This window comes from Rhinopithecus roxellana, chromosome 15 (genome assembly GCF_007565055.1).
Source record: "Rhinopithecus roxellana isolate Shanxi Qingling chromosome 15, ASM756505v1, whole genome shotgun sequence".
NCBI lineage: Eukaryota > Metazoa > Chordata > Mammalia > Primates > Cercopithecidae > Rhinopithecus > Rhinopithecus roxellana.
Genome location: NC_044563.1, coordinates 57,022,086 through 57,040,434, shown reverse-complemented (window position 1 = coordinate 57,040,434; position 18,349 = coordinate 57,022,086). Strand labels below are relative to the sequence as shown.

At 51.6% G+C, this 18,349-nt stretch overlaps 1 protein-coding gene across 5 annotated transcripts in view; it reads left to right on the top strand.

Moving 5' to 3' along the window:
* SLCO2B1 (solute carrier organic anion transporter family member 2B1) overlaps positions 1-18,349 on the top strand; it is a 54,782-nt gene that overhangs the window by 7,176 nt on the left and 29,257 nt on the right. For 2 of the 5 annotated variants that reach the window (XR_748369.2, XM_010366803.2), the window contains exons 1-7: positions 1,763-1,908; positions 4,633-4,763; positions 5,942-6,079; positions 7,776-7,938; positions 11,079-11,312; positions 11,580-11,678; positions 14,279-14,469. Coding sequence is in view for 4 of the 5 variants with exons in the window: in XM_010366803.2 (XP_010365105.1) it covers positions 1,884-1,908; positions 4,633-4,763; positions 5,942-6,079; positions 7,776-7,938; positions 11,079-11,312; positions 11,580-11,678; positions 14,279-14,469 (981 nt within the window). In the remaining variant the exon portion in view is untranslated. Of the gene's footprint in view, positions 1-1,762; positions 1,909-4,632; positions 4,764-5,941; positions 6,080-7,775; positions 7,939-11,078; positions 11,313-11,579; positions 11,679-14,278; positions 14,470-18,349 lie in introns of those variants that run through there. The other 3 variants (XM_010366805.2, XM_010366804.2, XM_010366806.2) reach the window with 3 other exon arrangements.

The following is an 18,349-nucleotide window of genomic DNA, read 5'->3' as shown; positions in this document are numbered from 1 at the left end:
AAATGGGAAAACCCGCGTATTCTTAACTTTTTAGTTTTTATTATTTTGAATTTAATTTAATTTAATTTAATTTAATTATTTATTTTTTGAGACAGGGTCTCACCCTGTTGCCCAGACTGGAGTGCAGTGGCATGATCTCGGCTTACTGCAACCTCTGCCTTCTGGGCTCAAGTGATCCTCTTGCCTCAGTCTCCCGAGTAGCTGGGATTACAGGCATGCACCACCACACCTGGCTAATCTTTTGCGTTTGTAGTAGAGATGAGGCTTCACCATGTTGTCCACGCTGGTTTATTGTTTTTTAATCATCTAGCCTAAAATGTCAAAAACTTGTGAATTTTTATGTCAAGTTTGATGAAGAAGTATATAGTTGTGGAGAAGTATTGCACAAAGAGGGTGTGTGCTAATGGTGATAAACTTGGGGAAATCTAGCAAGGCCTGTTTGTTCAGATTCTTCTCTGTGTCCTTGCATCTTCAAAGTTAAGGCTGTTTCTTTTCTCCAGGCAGAAAGAAAGTAACTCTCAAATGAGGATCTTATGACCTGTTTCAGGGTGAAAGGCGGGAGAAGGTCAGAGTGGTGTGACTGTCCTAAGTTTTAGGACCTGCTTCTACTGTTTTCTCAAATGTGGCCAAGGTGCCATATTTGGGGAATAGTGTGTCCTGAATTCCATCAGTAAATACTGTTATCTTCACCTCACAAATGGGGAAACTGAGGCTCAGAAAGCTCAGGGGATATGCCCAGGCTCACACAATGGGCTTGTAGCACAGCTGGGATTCCAACCCAGGTCTGAGGCCTTAAAGCCTATTCTAAGCCTCACGTTTCCCTGAGATCTGCCCTTTGTAGCTGGGAGGCAGCCAAAGGAAGCAGAATCCCGGGCCTTTCCTGCGGAGAACAGGTAAAGGAAGGTGGTCCTTGCAGTCAGGCTGGTCTCTGAAACCCTGCTCCTCATTACCCAGACTCAGGTGGTGTGGAGAATGCTGACTGTACCCATGAAGGGCAGCCTTGAAGGGGGAGTCTCTGACTGACCAGACACATGGGAAATGAAGTTTGTGGCTGACAGACTTTCAGGAACCTGTCTGACTGTCTTATGAGGAGCTGCAGGCAGGTGGCTGACTGACGGTCTGAACGGACAGCTCTCCTGAAAGACAGTGGCCCGCTGGCTGGCTGGCTTACCAGCAGGTGGACACGGTGTGCCTGCACGAGTGATCAGCCAAGTGACCGATTGACAGTCGGGCACACAGACCCGCTGCGGGGCCCTAGCCCCTGGAGCCACCTGGCCTACGTGGGATCCCAAAACTTAGCTGCCCACCTGGGAGAGAGAGAGACTGGGTTTTTTAAACTAGGACTTGGCTCACTGCCCCAGGTCCCCTCATTCCCACAGGCGACTGCCAGCCCAGCCCAGGTTCAGTCCCATGGCCGTCCCCTCCTCCTGTCAGGGGTGGCCCCTGACAAAGGCCCCACAGAACAGGGCAGGGACTCAGTGCCCTTCAACAGGAGGACATGCAGCCCTGGACTTGACCATCCTTCCAAGGGGAGTTCCGCCCTGAGTCAGGGGGGAAAGGTTTGCTGTCAGGGCATCAGTAGAGACCCCAGCCCACAGGAAAGGCTTGGAGGGGGTGGACAGCCTGCCTGACCAGCCCCATTCAGTGACCGACTGACCGCCCAAATACATGACTCATGCACCTCTCAGAGCCAGGAATAATGTAGCCAGTGCTTCCCTCCCCTGCCCAGAGGCACAGGCTGTGGACTTTGCCCTCCACAAACAGCCATATCTCTAAAGGACAAAGTAATCCCAGGAAGGCTCTGAGTCTTGACAGAAGAGGCCGGGATTGAAGCTTCAGGGAGAGCCAGAGGTGAGGCTGGAGTGGGAGCTCACCTGAGGCAGATGAGCAGTTTCCATGAGTGGGCAGGTGAGAGGCTGTGGGGCTGGAACTGGGGTTAGACAGGCTGGGGCACAGCAAGAATGTCTCCAGTATAACCAGGAAGCTAAATGGAGGATCCAGGGTCTGGCCTGGAGCTGGGGGCCTCATGTTCTGAGCCAGCCCACAGGCCTTCCACCCCTCTCCCCCATCCATTCCTTGGGTTTCCTTCAGAGCTGGGGCTCCAGGTCAGGGACTTCTGCTCCCAGCCTCAGCTCCCGCTCTCTCATCTGGTTGGCTTGGCCCCTTGGTGGACTGGCACTGCTACCTATGAGGTGACCTGGCTAGGTTTGGTTGGGCCAAGACAGAGAAAAGCACTGTGCTTCTTCCCCTTGTCAAACTTGTACAAGGAGCATTGAGTGACATTGAGTTTAACACCTACCTGGACTTGAGTCCTGGGACCAATACTAACCAGCAAAGCTAGTTCCTCTGAGCCTGGGTGTCGTTATCAGAAGCATAGAGATAATAAGACACCAAAGGGACAGAGCTGTGGAGAGGGTTCATGGGCCAGTGCACAGAAAGCCTGTGGCACAGAGTCCAGACTACAGCAGGTAACCCACTGCCGCCAGTGAGAGGAGCTGAGGCTCAGAAATGGTCCCCTCCACCTCCTCTGGGAGCCTTTGCTTTGAACTGCCTTACTTCCTCCTTGCCTTTAAAGTGACTCCCACTGAGTGTCCCACGACACTCCTCTTCCCTAGGCCAATTTCCCATCTCCTCCTGTCAGGTGCCAGTTTTGTTTCAACAGTTCCTTGCTTCCTCTGAGTGTTTATGCCCCCAAGAGGGACTCCTCCCTAGCCACACGCACTTCCATTTCCTCAGCCAAATTCCTCAACCTGTTTGTATGGACGTTTCTCCAAAGCAAGATATACAAGTGGCAGTAGGCACATGAAAAGATTCTCAACATCATTAGTCATTAGGGAAATGCAAACCAAAACCACACTGAGATACCACCTGTACCCTATGAAGATGGCTATAATTGAAAAGACAGACAATAAAAGTACTAGCAAAGATGTAGAGAAATTGGAACATTGCTGGAGGGAGTGTAAAATGGTGTTGCCACTGTGGAAAATGGTTTGGCAGTTCCTCACATAGTTAAACACAGAATTATTTTATATGAATGTATGACCTAGCAATTCTGCTCCTAGGTATACAGCCAAGAGAATTGAAAATGTATATCTACATAAAAATTTGTACATGAATGTTTCTAATACCTGAAACTTGAAAACATTATGCTAAGTGAAAGAAGCCAGTCACAAAAGGCCACATATTGTGTGATTTTATTTATATGAAATGTTCAGAATATAGGCAAATTCATAGAGACAAAAAGTAGATGAGTGCCAGGGAAGAGGGAGGAATGGAGGGTGACTACAGATGGGTACGGGACTTCTTATGAGGGAATGAAAATATTCTGGAATTAGATAGTGGAGATAGTTGTACAGCTTTGTAAATATACTAAAACCCACTGGATTGTGCACTTTTAAAAGGGTGGATTTTATGACTATAAATTACATCTCAATTTTAAAAATCCTCAGGCTCCCAAATACCCTGTAAGAGGAGCACAGAAACTTCACCTGTGGTGGTTCAGGGCCTCTGTAGCCCCCTCCCTGAGTTTGTCTTTCAGCCCTGGAGATACAGTGAGAGTCCCCCAGGTCAGAGGAATCCTGAGGTCAATTTTCAGGCTCCACAAAGAGCATGCTGAGTGAGAGGAAACTCCTGCTGGTGGTGAGAGGGACATAAAACAATGGAGGCTTCCGGCAGGAAGTGGAGCCGCAGGAGGGGAGGAAGGCCAGGGAGACCAGGGCTGCCAGGAAGAGCAGGTGGTTTCAGTCTAAATGGAGGGGTGGAGTCTGAAGTTTGGACTTCCGGGCTTCCCACTGAGAGTGAGCTCAGGAGACCCTGGGAGATGCCTCTGAAGGGGCTGAACTTTCCTCTCATTGCAGTGAGTGAGATACTGAGGGTTACCATAGTTAACATGTGAGGAAAACCAACATGCGTAAAGGAGGCCGAGGGTCCAAGACAGCTCTGTGTCCTCAGTTATCACCCCATGGGCCTCTGTCCACAAGGGTGTTAAATGAGATGAGCTCGGAGGGCCCTTTCTGCCCTGACCAGCAACATGGTCTGATGGTGTGATGTGGGGATTGGCTGGTTAGCTCTGTGATGACATGCACAGGGGTTCCCTGTGCAGGGGTTGGAATCTACTCCAATACACTGCAGAAAAGCCTTTATTCCCTGACTATGGACCTAGCCTTGACCCTGCCCCTGGCTCCAGACCTCTGATCCTAGACTGAACCAAACAGTCCCAGGCCCAGACTCAGTCTCCAAGAGCACAGGCTGTCTCACAACCCAAGGCAGGCTGAGAATGTGCACGGCTCACCCTCCTGCAGGGGCCACTACCTGCAGTTTTGCTGTGTGGGGAGGTCAGCAGCTTCTCCCCAGAAGGGAAGTTTTGCTGGGAGCAGAGTGAGGTGTGAAATAGGTACCCAGTAGGCTTTGGGTCAGTAGGGGCACAGGGACACACACCCTTTTAGGAAAGTCCCTTCCAGAACTGTGACCTAAGAATGAGGAAGGCTGAAGGTGGTTTCTCAGATTCTCATCAACCACTAAGAATCCTTCCTCCTGAAAGACCTTGGTTCTGAGGCCTAGGTCTACCTGATCAGGTCAGGGCCATTCTCTGGGATTCTATCTATTCTCCTTCCCTGGTTTTCTGTCCCTCAGGGCCAGTGGGTGAGGGACCCCAGGTACCAGACAAGGAAACCAAGGCCACGATGGGCACAGAAAACACACCTGGAGGCAAAGCCAGCCCAGACCCTCAGGACGTGCGGCCAAGTGTGTTCCATAACATCAAGGTACCTCTCAGGGCCTGGCAGGGGACTCTGAGTCTAGAAGAGCAGGCTCTGCCACGTACTGGCTGTGTAATGCCAAGGAAGACTTTCTCTGAGCCTCAGTTTCCTCATCTATACAATGGGTGGCTGTGAGGATCAAAGGGATGATCTACAAAAGCACTCAGCTGGGTTTCAGGCACATGGAAGGTGGCCAGTATGTGTTTGCTCCTCCCAGGGAGGAAAGGGGTGCTCTTGGAGGAGTACAGGATGAGGCACCCCTTGTTTCCCACTTTCCCAGAGAAATAGAGAAGTACCCTGGGGATCCTGAACCTATGTGGATACTGGGAGTCCTGGCTCCACCAAGGGCAGCTGTGAACATCCAACGTCCACTGGAGCCCACTGGGTGCCAGGCCCTGTGCCGGGTGCCCTCACACATGATCTTATTTAGTTCTCACAATATTCCTAGGAACTCAGGCTGTTGTCCTCATTGTACAGATGAGGAAACTGAGACTCAGAACAGAGTGAATATATTAAGCTTTGTCATAAATACTCTATTTTTTAATCATTTGAAGTTTTTCTTCTCTTAGGAATTCTCTTAGAGTTTTTCAGGAGGAGACTCCAGGCAGGCTGGGATGTTTGGGGTAGCGTCCAGTGTGTGCAGGTGGCCTCGCAGTGCCGCTCTGGGAGGGGGCTGGTGGGGGTGGGGTGGAGAAGGATCTGGGTGAATCTGGGATAGCTTCCCTGAGGAAGGGGCAGGATGGTGGAACTGGGAGGAAAGTCCAGCCCAGCCAAGGGGGGCTCTGAGAGTCAAAGGGGCTCCCACCATTCCTGGCCATGGGAAGACCCTACTCTTGGTCTTGTGGCTCTTCAACAGCCCCCAGGTCCCTGGAGTGTACTCAGGACGGCTTTTCTAGTTTTTAGTCCTGTATGAGAAGCTGTGAGCTACACCAATCACCATCTCGCTCTGCCCCCCACCTCCTCTGGCCTTTCTTCCCTTTCTGTCTTTCTCTCCCCTCCCTCCTCCTCTGCCTGTCTCCTTTGGTCTCTCTCTGTCTCTCTTCTGTTGGTCACTCTCCCGCTCTCTGTCTCTTTCTGTGACTCTGTTCCCCCATCTCTGTTCCTTGCTGCTCTCTCTGCCTCCTTCCCTCTCTTTGTCTCCCCCTGCACTGCCCACCTCTGCCTGCCTCCCGGTCCCCCTACAGCTGTTCGTCCTGTGCCACAGTCTGCTGCAGCTGGCGCAGCTCATGATCTCCGGCTACCTTAAGAGCTCCATCTCCACAGTGGAAAAGCGCTTCGGCCTCTCCAGCCAGACGTCGGGGCTGCTGGTCTCCTTCAATGAGGTACAGGCCTCGCCCAGCCACAGGGGTGGACACTGAGGGAGACTTGCACTGCACCTTCCACCAACCTTCCCTCTCACTACCCCACCTTAAGGCCTTCCCCTCCCAGTGCCCTCAGGCAACCCCTGTCCCAGCACCTGCCTGAAACCTCAGAGCGTTTGCAGCTGTCTTCTAGGACCTGGACTTAATTGTCTCCCCTTGGGAACCTCTACTGTGTCAGGTCCAGGGATATTTCAGAGCTAGCCAGGGTCCCCATATCCATCCAGTCCCCTTTTGCATCCTTTACCTTTTCAGGCACCCAATTATTGCCTGTCCCAGGAAGGAATCAAAGAAAGCCACTTCAACGGTAGTGAGAGAGGCTTAAACTGCATCAAGAGCGGAACCTCAGGGCCTTAGGGTGGTTGGGGGAGGGATACCATGGCGCAGGGTGTCTGTCCTTAGAACTGCCTGGGGATTCACAGGCCTGTGGGCCCGCAGCCAAGCAGGGAGGAGCAGATGAGCTGCTTTGGGTGGATTTGGAGATCAGAGTCCAGCTGTGTCCCAGTCCTTCAGTCCTTCCCCTCCCAGATGTTTTTACCCTGAAGAAAGTTGTCTTTCTCCCCGTCCCCCGTGCAGATTCCCATGAAATTCTCCCCCTGGGTAATGTGTCATATTCCTCACTGTGTCATATTCCTCACAACTCAAGGCCATCCAGCTGCAGTGTCCCCGGATCCTCTTCAGCACCTGCGTCAGAGGTGGGAGGGGAAAGTCCTTACCCTGCTCTGGGAGCTTGGGCAAGTCACTCCCCTGTCTCTGGGCCTCAGGGCCCTATCTATGGATACGGCCACTATGGAGTATAGCTGTCCTTTCCAGGGTCAGCCGTTCCCTGGCTCCCCCACTGACACTGCCCCACTCCCCCAGCGAGGAGGGTCTGGGACTCACCCACCGTCACCAACCAATAAGCAGCAGAGCTAATGCGCTCCCTGCTCATGGTGCAGAGACTGTCCCTGCCCTGCAAGCTCTGACGTCCCCTCCTGAACTCACATCCTAGGATTGTGATCCTAAGGCTCAAAATGTCAAGCCTTAGGCCAGGCACGGTGGCTCACACCTGTAATCCCAGCACTTTGGGAGGCTGAGGTGGGTGAATCACTTGAGGTCAGGAGATCGAGATCTGCCTGGCCAACATTGTGAAACCCTGTCCCTACTAAAAATGCAAAAATTAGCCAAGCATGGTGGCACATGCCTGTAATCTCAGTTATTTGGGTGGCTGAGGCAGGATAATTGCTCAAACCCGGGAGGAGGAGGTTGCAGTGAGCCGAGGTTGTACCATTGCCCTCCAGCCAGGGCAATAAGAGCAAAACTCTGTCTAAAAAAAAAAAAAAATCCAAGCCTTGACCTGGCTTTAGACTTTGTTTATGACATTCCTGAAACTCAAAATCCCTTCATTTGATGGCCCATCCTCCCCATGTTCTAACGTGGAGTCCAATCTGTGTTCAAAAATGGAATTGAACTCCTAGATTTCTCCGCTCTGCCCTCATTTCTCTCCTCTAAGGGTGCAGTGTGGCCCTTCTGAGGGGGACCCAGGAGAGGGACCCAGATGATTTTTATTCAGTCCGTTATTCAGATGGGCATACTGAAGTTGGAGATAGAGACAAGGATGGTGCAGGCCCCCAGCCCTGGGCACTGTTCCACCTTAATGGGTCACCTGGTCCCTTTGCAGGTGGGGAACACAGCCTTGATTGTGTTTGTGAGCTATTTTGGCAGCCGGGTGCACCGACCACGAATGATTGGCTATGGGGCTATACTTGTGGCCCTGGCGGGCCTGCTCATGACTCTCCCGCACTTCATCTCAGAGCCATACCGCTACGACAACACCAGCCCCGGTAAGAGCAGCAGGGCTGGGCAGGAATGGGACATGAGCTTCTGTATTGCTTTGCGCTGGGGCCCACCCACAGGCCTTCATCGGGCAGGATATGCCCCAGCACCCCAGGACAGCTGCTAGTCCCCCACCCCACCCAGCTCCCCAGGCCCCAGCCCCAGTGCAGAGGGGTGAGGGCCTGCTTGTATGTCACTGTGGGTTTTTTTAAGTGGGGGTGAATTTACAGCGCAGCCTACTTTGAGGGCCTGGCATGCAGTAGACCCTCAGGAATTGCCTGTGTAGTAATAATAGTGTCATACACTACTCACTATTCACCAGACACTGCTCTAAGCACTTAATGTGTAGTCATGCATTTAATCCTCATAAAAGACATTGGGAAAAGAAAGAATGAATGAGTGAATGAACAAATTTTAAAAATGAAAGAATTCTGGACAGGAATGGTGAAGCCATGTTCAGCCCAGTGGGATTTTGTTGAGGCCCTACTTGACAAAGGGATGCCTGTCTCTTAGAGAATGACCCTAACAACCTGAGCCCTCACTTTATTCCTTCCCTCTCCTACCCACTCACCCACCCACCCACTCACCCATCTGTCCATCTATCCATTCATCCATATCTATCCACCCATCGATCCATCCACCTACTCATCCATCTATTTATCTATTCATCCATCCAGTGGAACACCCAACAAACTCTTAATGCTGCCTACTTCGTGCCTGAGCCTCTCAGGGGAATCAGTTCTTTTTACTCTAGGGAACTCCCAGCCTGGGAGAGGAGACAGAAAAAACAAAAAACAGTTGTGTGATGAGGGAAGCACGGGGCCGGGGGGAGCCCACACTCCAGCCTGCCATGGAGGAAGCCTTCCTAGGGGAGGAAGACTGTCAGAGAACAGCCTTCCTCCCTCACCCTCCCACCAGCTCACACCTCTGAAGTCCCACTCTGCACCAGACCAGAGGACAGGGATAGGGGACAGAAGATGAAGCAGACATGACCCAGTGGGGTGCAGGGTTGGCATGAGCACGGGCAACTCTGCCACAAGGTATAGAGCCAAGCACCTTGGGAGGTGACCAGAGGAGGCCATTAGAGTCCTGAATAAGGGAAGGACCCTGGCAACTGGAGGGAGCTGGAGGGGTTAGAGGAGGTGGCACTTGAGCTGCAGCTTAGAGAGAAGGTGGCAGTTGCAGGTGGAGGGGAGGGCATGGGTGCAGAGGCAGGGAAATGGGAAAGCCCAGCACGTGCGTGAAGAATGCGGAGTGGTTCTCTAGGCCTGCATGGAAACTTGTCAAGAGAACTGCTTGGAATACCAAAAAACAATACTTCCTCACATTTCTTTGTACAGAATTTTCACTTTACAGAGGTTTTTCTGTGCAAGGACACACATGTTCTTCATCCTCACTACCATACAACCTCCGTCTGCAATAGGTGCCCCTGAATCCTCAAGCAAATCCCTTTTCCTGTCTGAGCCTCCATCTTTACATCAACCCAAAGAATGGGAGAGACTCAGGGATCTCCAAACGCCCCTCCTGTTCTGACAGTCCAGGTTATTCCATTCACTCATTCTTCATCCAATACTGATGAAGTTGTGTTCTGTGCCAGGCCCTCTACAGGGCACTGGGGACACAGGGATGGGGAAGGCAGACATAACCTCTCTAATAATTGTCACATCTAACGTCTAGTAGGCCCCATCCCTGGGCACGCTCACTACCCACCACTCTTAACGTTCACGACCCCAGAAGGCAGGGATTATCATTATTTCCTCACAAGTGAGGAAACCAAGGCTCAGAGAGGGGAGGAACTGCCCCAAGGACACACCCAGGTAGCGCTACCTTAGCTGCTGCTCTGAACTGCTGAATTCTTCCACTTCTGAATTCCTTATCTGGAGAAATTTCTTCTTTTTTTCTTTTTTTTTTTTGAGATGGAATCTCACTCTGTCGCCCAGGATGGAGTGCGGTAGTGCAAACTTGGCTCACTGCAACCTCCACTCCCAGGTTCAAACAATTCTCCTGCCTCAGCCTCCTGAGTAGCTGGGATTACAGGCATGTGGCACCACACCTGGCTAATTTTTATATTTTAGTAGTGATGGGGTTTCTTCATGTTGGCCAGCCTGGTCTCAAACTCCTGACCTCAAGTGATCCCCCCTGCTCGGCCTCCCAAAGTGCTGGGATTACAGGCATGAGCCACAGCACCTGGGCAAACTTTGTTCTTTCTTTCATGTGAAAGATGAAGAAACCAAGGCCCAGAGCGGGTAAGGGCCTCTGTCAAGTCACACAGCAAGTCCCAGGCAGCCTCCATGGAAGGCTTCTTTCAGGTTCTTGACCTTGGTTCACATGGCTCTTTGCAGCCCAAGGAAGTGGCTCTCCTGGCTGAGTTGACACAGCTCAGAGTCTCAGCTCCGTAAATGGAGGGCCGCAGAGAGAAGGCTGCTTCTACAGCCACATTTGGGATAATAATAGGGTGAGGGTCTCCTCAAGTTTGCTCACCAAATGTCAGGTACTAAATTAAGAAATTCTTTTCTGTACACTGCATCTGTGTCCCAAGCTGACACTGAACCCTCCCCCAAAGTGAACGCCAAGGGCCCCAGGGCCCTCCACAATCCAGCCCCAGCTGCCCCACCCTGCTTCACCGTGACTTCAACCCTGGCCTTGCCCTCACACTTTGTGATCTAGCCATTCTGAACTTCTCATTCTCCTGGCACGATGCCCTTTCAAGTCCCTGGGTTTTACCTGTACTGTGACCTCTCCCTAGAACACCCCTCCCCTCCCTCTTTTTCTGGAAAATTGTGTTTATTCTTCTGGACCCAGTTCAAACTGCACCCCCTTTGACCGCCCCGCCCCACGCAGGGGCCGCCGTTGCTGTGGCACTTGCAAATGCCTCTGCTCAGAAAGGTGGTGTAGGGCAGTTTAAGAGCATGGACCCTAAAGCCAGACCCCCTGGGTTCTAATCCTGGCCCTGTCCCCTTACTAGGTGCTGTCTAAGCATCAGTTTCCTCACCTGTGAAACAGGCGTAATGAGGGCACTCCCCCTCAAGGTTTGCTGTGGGGCTCGAATTATTTTTATACACAGCACTTAGAAGAGTACCTTCCCCCGGGGTAAGTGCTATTTAAGTCTTAGCTATTGTTGTAATATTTTTTCATTGTCGTCTCTCAGAGGATATGCCACAGGACTTCAAGGCTTCCCTGTGCCTGCCCACAACCTCAGCCCCAGCCCGGACCCACTCCAACGGCAACTGCTCGAGCTACACAGAAACCCGGCATCTGAGTGTGGTGGGGATCATGTTCGTGGCACAGACTCTACTGGGCGTGGGTGGGGTGCCCATTCAGCCCTTTGGCATCTCCTACATCGATGACTTTGCCCACAACAGCAACTCGCCCCTCTACCTCGGTGAGGACCGATCTCATCCCTTGGCCTCTGATGGTCAGGCGAGGCTCAGCTAGGAGGAAGAGAGGAAGAGAGACCCAGGGTTGGGGCTGGAGGTGGAGTCCCTGCCCCCTGCCCCATCTGGCCAGGAAAGGTCCAGGGAAGCCCTGGAGACTTCCCCATCCCTGACCAGGGGAGACAGAGTGTTCTTGCCCATCACAGACTGGGCAGGCACTGGTCTGCGGAGGGAAGCCAGGGCCAGAGGATCCTAACCCAGGCTTTGTGTTGTAGGGATCCTGTTTGCAGTGACCATGATGGGGCCAGGCCTGGCCTTTGGGCTGGGCAGCCTCATGCTGCGCCTTTATGTGGACATTAACCAGATGCCAGAAGGTGAGCCTCAGGAGCACACGTTTGCTAGACCCTAGCTAACTGACTGCCACTCTCATAGGAGACACTGAGCCAGGGAACCTCGGTTCAAATCCTAACAGCACCACTGACCTTGGGCAAGCCTCTTAGCCTCTCGAACCTCAGTTTTCTCATCTGTGAGAAAATCTCTGTCATGTCTGTCTCCTAAAGCTGCGATTGGAGTCCAGTGAGATGGTGGAGGTAAACTGTAAAGTGCCATCAGATGAGGAACCGTGGTTGCTGTCACTACTATTACTAGGAGTCTTCGCCTTGTTCCATACCCCACCTTCCCCAGGCCCTCAGCCCCCTGCTCACACATGCTGTGAGGCAGGTGAAAGACCATACTCTTTTGACCTATAGGGAGCCTCCGTCTTTAGGGGGAAACAAGACTTGAGTTAAACAGAAAGGACAGTGCACACTGGAGAGAACTTTTGGAGCAGAACTTGGTGACTCAAAGTATTACCCTGGGCCTCTCTCAGATGGGGCATTTACTGTGACCTCTAAGAATCCTTCTAGTTCTGACCAGCTCAGAGCCTAGGAAACTGCCAGGGGCACCATTTGGGAAACAGTAGTCTCTGGTTCAGGCAGTGGTCAGAGTGGGCCAAGGAATAGGACTGACGCTTGGTCAGAAGCTGGCCAGGAGGGAGGGGTGTTGGGGGTTCCGGGGCTCTGGAGTCCTTGGAGAGCAGTAGGGTACTCCTGTTAGAGCGTGTCACTGTGGCATCCCAGCTCCTAACTCATCAAACCAAGCAGCTCCAGATGTGCCTCCTGCCTCCTGCCATTCTCACCTGCAGACTTTCCGCCAGGTCCTAGGAGACTCAGGTAATGTGTGTGTGTCTGAATGAACATGCAGACACTGCTTCTTGTTCCCCAGCTTTTGCCCACAAGTGCCTGCAGCCAGGACAGGTCTGCACAGCTCTGAGCAGCAGCCACGAGGGACAGCCCTGCCCCGCCCGCTTTCCTTCTGGAAGGCTGGGTCCAGAGTGTGGGCTCTGGCTGCAACCTCTCCCTCCCCTGAAGGAAAAGTCCTGGGAGTCAGGGGTTCCCTAGATTTCCCCGACACACCTCAGCTCCATGCAAGGGGGTATGTTTTCTGACTGTTGACATTGTCCAGGCAGACGGGGCATCTCCACAGGCAGATGTGACATTTCTGTGGACCAACCTGCCACCTCAAAACTCCCTTCTCCATGGGGGATTTCACAGGGTAGGCAGATCATGCCAGCTGCAGGCACAGACTGATATGAGAGAAGCAGAGGGTTGGAGAGGTACATGTTCTCACTAGCCTGACATGGAGGCAGGGGAGATTAAAAAGTAAGGAGAGAATCAAGTCTAATCAGTGCAAAAGCCAAACCCATCCCCAGCGTTACAGGTACATTTGCTAAGTGCCAACTGAGTCCTCTGGTCCCTGCCTGGGAGGAACTTAGGATCAAGCACGAGGGGAACCAGCTCTGCATGTGGGGTTGTTATATCAAGGAGCATTTGGTTTTTCTTATTTTTGAGACAGGGTCTCACTCCGCCCCTCATGCAGTGGCACAATCCGCCCCTCATGCAGTGGCACAATCCTAGCCTTGGATGCCTGGGACCAAGCAATCTTCCCACCTCAGGCTCTCGAGTAGCTGAGACTACAGGTGTGCACCATCACATCTGGCTAACTTTTTAATTTATTTGTAGAGACAGGGCCTCACTATGTTGCTCAGGGTGGTCTCGAACTCCTGGCCTCTAATGATCCTTCCACCTCAGCCTCCCAAAGTGCTGGGATTACAGGCCTGAGTCACTGCACCCATTTGTATTTTTATGAAGCATTTTCGGATGCTGTGGAAATTGAAGGAGAATGTACGCAACTCAGCCTTGGGATTAAGAAGTATGACAGGAGCTTTGTGTGTTCCAGCCAGGAGGCACATCTGGGATAATCTAGTTCTAATTAAACCTAGGTAGGGATCAAAATCATCTGGGGAACTTGTTAAAGGTATGGGTTCCTTGATCACCTTCCCACCCCACTCTGTGGTCATTCTAAGTGGGTCCTCGGTAAGGCAATTTTTGACAAATATCCCTGGGGATAACACAGGTCTGAGAAACACAACAGTAATCCTAACCATTCATTTGAGAATAATAATCACAATAGTAATGAGAAGGAGGAAGAGGAGGATGGGCAGGTACCTCTATGGCACACACTCTTCTAAGTGCTTCACATCTATTAATTTCTTTAATTTTCACAACAATTCTATGATTTGGAAGCTACTAATATCTATATTTCACAAAGGACAAAAACTGAGGCACAAAGAGGTTACGTAGCTTGCCCAAGGTTATGAGTTAGTAATGGCATTCAGACCCAGCAGTTCACCTCCGGAGTCCATGGCCTTGACCACTGCACTACTTGCCTCAGTAGTTGAAGAAGCCAAGACTCGGAAAGGGCCAAGGACTTGCCCAGGGTCACACAGGACACACCTGGCAGAGCAGACTGGAACTCAGGTCTCCTGACTCCCAGCCTGGGCCACCTCTTGTCTCAGAGGCCAGTCCCAGGATGGTGGCTTAGAAGTGACAGCCTATCATCCTGACGCTAACGTCACCATGCTGTTCTCTTCCAGGTGGTATCAGCCTGACCATAAAGGACCCCCGATGGGTGGGTGCCTGGTGGCTGGGTTTCCTTATTGCTGCTGGCTCAGTGGCCCTGGCTGCCATCCCCTACTTCTTCTTCCCCAAGGAAATGCCCAAGGAAAAACATGAGCTTCAGTTTCGGCGAAAGGTCTTAGCAGTCACAGACTCACCTGCCAGGAAGGTAAGCTCCCTCCGTGTTACCTGTCTGGGTCCAGGCTCCAGCCCCACCCACTTGTTCTCCTTTGTAACATTACACTTTGGCTGGGCGCAGTGGCTCACGCCTGTAATCCCAGTACCTCGGGAGGCCGAGGCAGGTAGATCACAAGAACAGGAGATCAAGACCATCCTGGCTAACATGGTGAAACCCCATCTCTACTAAAAATACAAAAAATTAGCTGGCTGCGGTGGCGGGCACCTGTAGTCCCAGCTACTCGGGAGGCTGAGGCAGGAGAATCGCTTGAACCCGGGAGGTGGAGGTTGCAGTGAGCCGAGATCACGCCACTGCACTCCATCCTGGGTGACAGAGCAAGACTCTGTCTCAAAAAAAAAAAAAAAAAAAAAAAAAAAAAATTACACTGCATCCCCACTGGGCACTATGCTTTCTGCCTGGGCTCCACCACATCTTTCTGACAGCCTTGCACAGTGAATATCACCTGCCCTCTCCACAGCTGAGGAGACCCAGAGCCAATGTTGGAAAGTGACTTACCCAAGATCACAAAGCCAGCAAGCAAGGGCAGTGCTGGGATGAGAACCCGCACCTCTCTGAGCCCATGCCCCCATGCTAACCACTACAGTATGGCCTCTGTGCTCATAACTTAAAGTTTTTGTAAATTCTGAACATGCCATAGGAATGTTAAAAATTGGGAGAGTGGGTAGGACAGTCTGGGAAGACTTCCCTGAAGAGGAGGGATTTCAGCTGGACTTTGAAGGATGTGTGGAAGCACAGAAAGGAGAGAGGAACAGAGATTCCAGGCACAGAAACATCCTGCGTGAAAGATTTGGCTATAGAAATAAACCTGGCCCTTTCGGGGACAGTGAAGGGGACAAACATGCACGGAGTGCAGGGCCCAGGCTGTACCTGAAGGTCAGTCCATAGCCTCCACCCTTCCAGCGGGCACAGTCTAGGGAGGACACAGACTCACGGACAAGTCACGACCGGTGTGATGCTCCAGGGTGTCTAGAATCCCCCTTCTCCACTCTTGCGGCAGGTGGGTCTCTCCTCAGAAAAGGACACAGAGGCCCAGCCCAGTGGAGGGATTTGCCCAGGGTCACAAAGCTGGTAGGAGAGGACAGGATCACATGAGCCACTAGGCAGAACAGAGTATTCTGGGCCAGGGACTTCCAAGTTTTCCAGGTACCCACAAAAACACGAGGCCTGAAAAACAACAAAATTGGCTTCAAATTAAAAAGAAAATGACAAAATAGAAACAATTTTTAAAGTTTATTTATTTATTTATTTTTATTTTTTGAGACGGAGTCTTACCCTATTGGCCAGGCTAGATCTTGGCTCACCACAACCTCCAACTCCCAGGGTCAAGTGATTCTCCCACCTCAGCCTCCCAAATAGCTGGGATTACAGGCGTGCGCCACCACGCCTGACTAATTTTGTATTTTTAGTAGAGATGGCATTTCACCATGTTGGCCAGGCTGATCTCGAACCCCTAACCTCAGGTGATCTGCCCACCTCGGCCTCCCAAAGTGCTGAGATTACAGGTGTGAACCACCGTGCCAGGCCTAAAAGTTTAATTACATGCCAGTAATGTCAAGTTCATTAATTTTTTTAAATACTTACACAAATTTCATTACATTCTGAAAATTTGTGCATTAGATTTCCTCTTTGCCAAGTATGGGAGGTGGCTGTTGAGAAATCACAGACAATCACAAATTAAGTAACTTACTTGTTGCTAAGTAATTCTAATTTCAAAGGGACAATTTATAAAAATCCTGTTGAATGTTTTTGCTGCAAGAGCATTTCTGTGGCAGGTTGATGTATTTGAATATGTTTGGAGAGGGTGGGGGCAGGGAGAGAAATCAGACAGCTCTGATGGTGGTCCAGGCCAGGTGGAAGCCATGCATCGGCAGTGAGGGGATAGAGGTGCATCTGGGAGCTACCCAGGTTGGGGACTACACATAGCTGCCCTGTTGTGGGATGTCCCCAAGACAGTGATGAGTTGGGCTGATGCTGGGATTGGGTGCAGCTGTCTCAGAGGCAGGGGGAAGCAGCTGCCAGGGAGTGAGCAATTTCAGGGGAAGAAGACAGTTTGAAACCACAGATGGGCCTTTCTGATTCTGCCTAGCTCAGGCCAAAGTTTGGATACGATGAAATTCCTAGAACTTAGAGGTGAGGTGATGTTCATAAAGGAAAGAGAGAGAGCCTACATTGCTGGTTACGGATGATCTCCAAATTGAGTCCTAAATTTTAACAGAGAAGAATGCCAGTTGAGCCATGGGTGGGATAGGTGGCAGAAGCAAAGTTTAGGGGTGGGAGACTGCACTGGGCTCTGTCACATGCCAGCCATATGACCTTGAGCAGCAAGCCACTTCCGCATTCTGTGCTGCTGTGTAAGATGCTGAGGTTAGGTTCCTGGAGCAATATCCTGTGTGCCTCGGATTCCGAGAATGCACGATTCCTTGAGTTGGAGCTGCTATGATTCAGAGACTTAAATTTTAAGAGCTGTGTCTCTATGATGCTTTGAAACTCTGGCTCCCCAGCTGTGAACCTGTCTGGCTGTCTAGATTCATTCTGTCAGCACATTGGGGATGGGGAGTGGGGAGGGAAGGGGGTGAGAGGTTCTTTAAAAAGAAACAAGGGCTAAGAACATGATGATCTGCTTCCAGCAGCTCTCAGGCAATAAATATTGATGTGGGAGGAATTGTTCCTCCACCTCCCTGAGGTTGCCTTGGCCGGGTCTGCTTGCAGTAAAGCTGGTTGGCCTGGCTCAGGAGGGCCACCAATGGGGAGTTGAATAAACCAGGAGCAAAGGCCCAATGAGGCTGAACTGGCTTCCAGAAAGTCCAGACCTCCAGACATGGGATGTGTATCTTCTGCAGGATGAGAGAATGGGCAAGAGGAGAAAGTGAAGGGCAGAGCTAACTCTGAAATCTCACCAGGCGTTCCCTCCCAGGCTCAGGATTCCAGGGTCCCCTAAATACCCTCTTCAAAGTAAATGCTGTTTTTAAAGATATCCAGGAGATGGCAGTATGTAATACAAGAATTATGTGGCCCAGAGAAGGTTTCTGGCCTCAGTGTCTCTATCTATCGAACGGATAGCAGATCAGACAAAGTCTGTCGCCCCTGACAAGTTCAAGGCCATCTCTAAATGACTCACTGTCTCTGGAGCAATATGTGAGCATTTTTACAGGGGAAAAGAGGGGTACATTCCACAGCCCCTGCCCCAAGGAGGTCTGAGAAGGTGAAGGAAGGCCAGATGCAGAGAGATGGGGAATGATGAATGACAGCTCAGGTTTCTCCCATGGCCATGATTATGGGATTCTCTGCCTGGGGGGCAGGGGGCATTAGCAGTCCCCACGAAGAGTAGAGTAGATGAGTAGGAGATGGGATTGGGGGAGGCCATGCAGGGGATGGGAGGGGACAGGAGCCCCACTTTCTTGCCTTTGGCTCTGTCCCTGTATCTGTGGCCTCGGAGCTCAGGTGCTACCGAGAGATCCTCATAGGAGTGACCCAGGACAGGCCTCACCTCCCTCTAGGCCTCAGTCTTCCTGCCTATAATCAGCCAGTCCCCAAGGTCCTGCTAGGCCCAAGGACTCCTTGTAGATGGCTCTGCAGGGTCTGTGGGGGTAAAGATGGTCTCTTGAGGGCTTCCTGACAGATTCTTCTTCCCCATCTGTCCCTGTGGTGGTGGTGGTGCTCCCATTCAGCCAGCAACTCTCCTGTGCCCACCATGCCCTCTGGTCCTTCTGAGAACCTGTGCTTGGGACTGGGTCAGGGGCTCAGAGGGGCCCATAGAGCTACTTCCTGGCAGGCAAGCCAGGGTTCCATGAGGACCCCTGTCCCTCTCCAGCCTCTGAGTACCACTGGACTCTGACCACAGAGACCAGGA